The sequence below is a fragment of the Bubalus kerabau genome, chromosome 15 (assembly GCF_029407905.1).
Source record: "Bubalus kerabau isolate K-KA32 ecotype Philippines breed swamp buffalo chromosome 15, PCC_UOA_SB_1v2, whole genome shotgun sequence".
Taxonomy (NCBI): Eukaryota; Metazoa; Chordata; class Mammalia; order Artiodactyla; family Bovidae; genus Bubalus; species Bubalus kerabau.
The window spans coordinates 5774043-5780848 of record NC_073638.1 but is presented as its reverse complement, the minus strand read 5'-3'; the positions used below and the strand labels follow the sequence as shown (position 1 = coordinate 5780848).

General features: G+C 39.0%; 1 protein-coding gene across 1 annotated transcript; it reads right to left on the bottom strand.

The window, feature by feature from the left end:
• Window positions 1–256: 256 nt before the first annotated feature.
• On the bottom strand, window positions 257–6484 carry LOC129628034 (stromelysin-1-like). Its single transcript, XM_055547451.1, has 10 exons — window positions 6341–6484; window positions 5321–5565; window positions 5076–5224; window positions 4813–4938; window positions 4240–4404; window positions 3910–4054; window positions 2892–3025; window positions 2313–2472; window positions 1503–1606; window positions 257–572 (listed from the first exon to the last, which is right to left on the bottom strand). Exons 1-10 carry the CDS (start codon window positions 6443–6445, stop codon window positions 472–474), a joined length of 1434 nt encoding a protein of 477 aa, XP_055403426.1. The 5' UTR covers window positions 6446–6484; the 3' UTR covers window positions 257–471.
• Window positions 6485–6806: the final 322 nt, after the last annotated feature.

Here is a 6806-nt window from a genome sequence, read left to right as displayed (position 1 = left end):
GGGCACCTGGGGAGGGGAAATGGCAGATTGTTTCCAGTTCTGGTTGAGCTCATTTTGAGGTCCCAGACGTGGAGACCCTGATCCTGTACCGCCACTGTTGACTGATCAGTCCACAACACACCCAAGATCGTGAGGAGAGTGCATTCATTGAAACAAACAACACGATAAAGTTAACTGACAGATTCTTTTTATTAAATAATAAGCAAATAGTCTATAGACAGTCGCTTGCCTGTTGCAGAGTGCTAACCCTGTTCCCGTGGGAGGCTGATGCATGTGACCAGAGTACAAATGCACAGCCCATTTGAATGCCCTGTGATATGTGAGGCTAGTGGGCAAGACACACAGCTCACACGCTCGGTCTTCGTCACTGCACACACAGGAGAACACGAACCATTTCAGTTCACAGAGACTTAGGTGAAGAGTTACTGGCTTAACTTAAAAGGCCCATGTTATGCCTTCTAAACATCTCTCCTAACAATTCAACCAGCTGTTACTCTTCAACACATGTGTCACTTTCTTTGCATTTGGGTCAAATTCAAACTGCGAAGATCCACTGAAGAAATAATAAAACCCTGAAAATGCAGACAGGGGAAATAATGAGATATTTTTCTTCAAGTAAATAAATTTGGCAACACACAGAACTCAGAATAACAGATACCTAAAAGTAGAAAGTGTTTGTAGAGATTTACTATGTGCCAGGAACTATGGTAAACATTTTGCATGACTTTTATTTTCATTTATTTCTGTAAAAGTCCTATGAGGCACATATATCTAACTCCATTTTACAGATAGGAAGTTGAGATTCAGACAAATTTAAATGCCTGCCCAAGGTCACTCAACAAGGAAAGGATGGGAACAGCATCCCACTCCAGCTCTGTTTGACAGCAGAACCAGGCTCTGGGTTATTAGGTTATTCCGCTTAAAATCAGATAAAATTCTCTGCATCTTCAGAAACTGTGTATCTCTACACTTTTCCTCCCGAATACTCCTCCTCCCCTTTGCTGACAAAGAAGCCTGATTCTCTGGCCTCAGAGAATCTCAGGGACTCTTTCAGAACCAGACGATCCTTTCTGACTCTGTCATCCTGGTGCTCAGGTTACCTTTCGATAAAGATCATCTATCCTTCCACCCATCTATCCCCGAGGCGGGAGAAAATCCTTTTTTTTTTTTTTTTTTTTAACTTTGGGCTCATGGAAAGTTAAATATTGGCAGCTGACTGACTACTCAGAAAAGACAGAGAAACTCTCTGTGGGAATTAGTGGTGGGATGGAGAAGCCAGCTGGCCACTGTTGAACTTGGCCACAGCATTTGAGGTGGTTTTTATACAGCTTATTATACGAAGTAGTCATACAATTGATATGAAATTTGTAAGCTGAAATTTAGGGTTGGGAGGAGGAACCTGGTTAAAGAAAACTGTATTAAATCCTTCAGCTTTCCTCTTTCTTCCGGTACTACAGAATGCTTCAAGTGCCCCACTGCCAACAAAAGGAGTGTCCTCTTACCAAATACTTCAAAAACAGCATCCACCTCTGGTTCAACCCCTGGAAAATCTTCCACTATTTGCTTGGGAAAACCTGGCTCCATGGATTGTCTCTTCTCATCAAATCTGCACCAAAAGAAAAAAAGCTCAGCATTGCACAGAGGCCGTGTTATCAAAATCGGCAAAAAATGTGGAATTCTAATCAACTTTCCAAGATTTGCAAATAAATGTCAGGCATGTTTAGTGCTACAGAAATGTGTGACTTTAATGGTACTGCAAACTTGGCTCTTAAAATTGTATCTCTACCAGAAAGAGAGGGAGCATCTTGATCTAGCAGATGCTGTTTGCTACCATATTTCTTAGGTCTGGAGAGAAAGAATCTTAATCATCCTTCTATCACAAAGATGTGAACACAAAGTCAATCCAATCATTCATTTCAAATACAAATTTCAAGTTTTCTATCATATTTGGTTCATATATGTTGTCAATGGGGCTTCCCAGATGGCTCAGCAGTGACGAATCCTCCTGCCAATGTAGGAGACACAGGTTCGATCCCTGGGTCAGGAAGATCCCTTGGAGGAGGAAATGGCAACCCACTCCATATTCTTGCCTGGGAAATCACGGACAGGGGGCCTGGCGGGTTACAGTCCATGGGCTCGCAAAGGGTTGAGCATGACTGGGGGCTGAGCACACACTCCCCCACAGCTGCCTAGAGCCCCACCATTCCTCCTGTGGGGGACAAAGGTCTAAGTGGAAGGCAGGAGACTTCCTTAGAGAAAGAAGATAATTACCCTAACTAGGATCATACAAAGTTATTACAAACAAATATTACCTCCAGTATTTGTCCTCTGCAAAGAAGTACGTTTTCTTCTTTTCCTTGTCAGAAAAGGCTGCATCTATTTTTCTTACTGTTGAAGGGAGGCCCAGGGTATGGATGCCTCTTGGGTAACCTGCTTGCATCTCATTTCCTCTGATGGCCCAGAACTGATTTCCTGTTTTTATGAGAAAAAAACACAATCACACTGCATCTAAAACAATTGAGTCTTTGGTTTTGGAAATACTTCTTAGCACCTTTGATTTTCATAGTAGAAAAAGAAGCCAGAATTTTAGGTTTAGCAGCCCCAAATAGACATTAAACAAAAACTTGTAGGTTTAGTGAATGAATACAGACGGAATGAACACAGTTGTAAACTCCAAATGAGGGAATTTACAACTGGGCTATTTCTATTCTTGTGTTCATTTCATCATCTATAAAATATAAATAAAACAATGCCAGTCTCAGTTGCAGCTTTGTTCCCTTTAAGCAATAAACCAGACAAAATTTGTTGTAGAAAAAAATAAAAGTCTTAATTAATTTTTCGGTGAGAGGCTTTATTTCAGCAAATTAAAGAAATTATTACATAATAATTACCTTTAAAAATGAAAACCGTGTCTTTGCTAATAACTTCATATGCGGCATCTATGCCTGAAGGAAGAGATGGCCAGAATGAAGAGATCAAATGAAATTCAGGTTCGAGTGTCCTGAAAGATTTCCGCCAAAAATGTCTGAAATATATGCAAAAAGAAATGAAAATTGAAAAAAGTCTTCCACCTTTTAGCATATTTTCCTCACTCTCCTTCCTCACCCATTTCCCTCCATTTCCACATCCTCTAGGATCAATGACAGACAGAAATCAGGTATGTTGCCATTAAGGAAAAATCTTTCTTTTTTTTCCTCCAGAAGACTGCACTGGACCTGTTGGCATAGGATTCCAGAATAATGTCTCTGTGAAAGGGAAGTTATCCTATAATGCAAATTAATAACTGACTATAAGTTTTAAACACCTACAATTCATTCAATACAGTATATATATTACACCATCATTTATATTTTCAAAAATAAAGGCAGATGTGTATACGTACATGTAAGTATATTTTTATACATACACGGAATAATTCTGGAAGGATATTTAAGCATTCATCACTATGGATGGAGATAGGGAAAACTGAGAAACTGAATCAGTGATGTGATGACTTCTTTTAACTTTCTTTCCACTTGTGCGGTTTTATCATGTGCATATTTATCCAGCAGTGAGTAAATTAATTGATTAAATGTAATAGTGTCCTGGTATCATTTTTAAAGGAAGTAAAGGTAAAATTCAGATTCTAAAGTTTTACTTGTGACTTTTCAAAAGTAACCATGACTCAATAATATTTGGGAGTGATAGTTACAGGATAAAAATCAAATCATCCTAAGTCTTTGAAAATGAACTTGACAGTTTTAGGAAAATGTGGAAAGTGGAGCGTCAGAATAATTTCAAGTCTCAGAGCAAAACTGTTTTGTTTTAAATACTTAAAAATCTCTATCAAGTTTCTATTTGTTTTCCTCTCTAAGCATTGCATTGATACATCAAAAGAATAGATAGGAATATAAAGTTTTCTGAACTGACCTGCCTTTAAAGAACAGGATTTCTCCCCTCAGTGTGCTGATTGCATCGAAGGACAAGGCAGGGTCACACGCGGCTGGGGTCCCGGGTTCGGGAGGCACAGATTCCGTGGGCACCACAGGGTCATTAGGGGAAACTGGGGGAGACCCTAAAGGGGACAGAGGTGAGGATGCAAACATCAGCAGGAAATGATGCTTCTGTCACTGTGTATGCTTCCCACATGTTTTCAAAGTGCCTCGAGTTAAATTATAAATGTTTTATGCAGCATTTGGAAGCTTTCCTGAAGACCATCATTGCAAAGCTACCACGTCTAATTTTTCCGGCATCACTCACCGTACAGGAACTGAATGCCGTCGACATCATCCTGAGAAAGGCGGAACCGAGTGAGGTCTGTGCGAGGGTCGTAGACTGGGTACATCAAAGCTTCACGTTTGGTTGAGTGTTGGAGACCCAGGGAATGGCCAAGTTCATGGGCAGCAACAAGGAATAAATTGATTCCTATTTAAGAAATCATAGATAACAGTTACTTATTCCTTAAATACACGTACATTATACAGGTCAGCTGTGTATTATGTTCATTTGGTCAGCTATTATAGTCGCTTATTTCCTGGAAGAACACAGTACCTTTCTTGCCTCCCCTGCACCTTTTTTTTGGTTAATTGATCAATTGACTGATTACACTTAATGGAAAGTCAAGTGTTTTTCAAGACTCATTCTTGAAATCAGTCTTTGAGACAACGTACCCAGCCATATCCAATTACTCCCATCTCCAGTCTGCCTCTGCTGATTCTTGTCCCACTGGGAAATCTGTTACACTCCATTTCTCCAATATTCTTAGTTATTAAGACTTCTCCAAGTTAAAACAAAAATCAACACCAAAATCATTCTGAGAGATGTATCACTAACCTGATGTATCCTTTGTCCATGGTTCTTCATCATCAAAGTGAGCATCTCCATAAAACCCTGATCCAGGTGGATAGGCATGAGCCAAAACTTTTCCAGGTCCATCAAAAGGCAAAAAGTCCCCATGTTCTAAGAGAGAGACAAAAAAAATTATTGGATGATCAATAATTAGGATCTCTTTGGAATCTTTTTCTAATGAAACAACACTAGATAAAATTTTGTGTGGGTTTTTCCCCCTTGTTTCTGTTTTGTTTTTGTTTTTTTACCTCTAACTGCAAATATGATCATTATGTCAGCTTCTCCTTCATAGATCCTGGAGAATGTAAGTGGGGTCACCTCTTCCCAGACCCTCAGAGCTTTTTCAATGGCAGAATCAACAGCATCTCTGGGTAAATCCTTTGTGTAATTCACAATTCTGTATGAAAAAAAGTAATAATAAAGATACTATTTTCTCCTGTGATAGTAATTTATAAAATCTCATAGTATGTAAAAATCTCTTTGGACCCATTACCTGTACGTGAGGTGAGTTTTCCTCCACTTGGGCATACCGGGAAAGGTGCTGAAGAAACCAACGTCAGGAATCCCACATCGGGGCTTGCGTATCACCTCCAGAGTGTTAGAGTCCAGCTTTCCTGTCACCTCCAACCCCAGAAACTTCTGCATCTCTTGAATCTTTTGGACCACTGGACTACTGTCCTTTCTTCTAACAAACTGTTTGGTATCCTTTGCAAGGTTGTAGTAGTTTTCTAGATATTGCTAATGGAAAATAAGTATAGTTTTAGGTTATTCTTATGATTTTTAGTGGTTTACAGTAAATTTGTGCAGTTGCTCACTTAATCTATTTGAAATAGTCTTCTAGCTTACTGAAATAAAAGTCAATGTCATGTTTAATTCTTCAATTACAGACTCTTCTTCACTTTTGCTTTGTCTTTCACTTTATCTTTGTAACAGAATAATCTATGCAGCTTATTTTACTACCAGAGCAATGAAAATTGCCATGAACTGGAAAATCAAGGTAAGTATCTAGGGAACTTAAAGGAGATAAACAAACAATCAAACTTCCTTGTGTGTATTTGTCTATTTCAGCTACATTTATTCAATTTTCTGCTTTATACTTCTCATAAGGAGCTGGCTTAAGAAAAAAACTTAAAAAAAATCCCTGTGTCTAAACATGACAGCAGCAATAAAAATATCCAGCTAACATTATATTGGATTAAAATACCTACAGAAGTTTCAAAACAAGACACATTTCATACACTCTCTGCTTGTTATTCATGTATCTTAAACAATGCTGTTACTAAGGTGGTTTTGATCTTAGTACCTAATATCTCTGGCTTTTGTTCCTTCCAGTATAAAAAGAGAAGCCCAGATGAGTGATACTGAGACCTTTTCCATGTGCAATACGTATAACTCTGCCTTTGCACTTCGTACATGGTCAGTTCCAATAATTCTGTGTGAGCTTTATAAATAGAAAGCAGAGCTAGTTTCCCCACCGGGCCATCAGGGATGTGAGGACCGGCCCCTTAATTACCTGAACAAGCTCCATGCTGTCTTCCTTGACCCTTGCAGCCCTGTCCAGTGGATAGGCTGAGCACACTGCCACCCATAGCAACAGCAGAATCGGAAGGTTTCTCATTTCCACTGACTTTTCTCAGCTTGATGTGGTCTTAATGGCTTGCTCTCTGTCTATCTTCTACTAGGTCCACGGTGTAGAGTCCGATTTTTATAAGGTGACAGTGTTTATTTAGATCACCCACAGTTTGACTCATGATTGCTTTCTTCCAAATGGCAACAGAACCATTTCCAAAAATTCTGAATCCAAAGTAGGATGATACAAACTACTTTACTAATTTCTCCCAACGTTTCCAATTTTGCAAGTCAAAAGCGTGATTAATCTCCAGGAAATGCTTCCTGTCTTGGTAAGAAGAAAACTGGGGCATTTTTTTTTTTAACTTCTGGAAAAAATGACTGGAATTTACTAGACAGTTTACATTTGT

What these genes read in the sequence shown, in the direction of transcription:
- LOC129628034 (XM_055547451.1), bottom strand. Translation starts at nt 6,445, where the DNA reads ATGAGAAACCTTCCGATTCTGCTGTTGCTATGGGTGGCAGTGTGCTCA. An exon ending in GATCATATTTGCAGTTAGAG is followed by an intron (nt 4,939 to 5,075) that starts GTAAAAAAACAA and finishes TCTCTCTCTTAG; the next exon opens with AACATGGGGACTTTTTGCCT. An exon ending in TGCTGTTTTTGAAGTATTTG is followed by an intron (nt 573 to 1,502) that starts GTAAGAGGACAC and finishes CTGCATTTTCAG; the next exon opens with GGTTTTATTATTTCTTCAGT.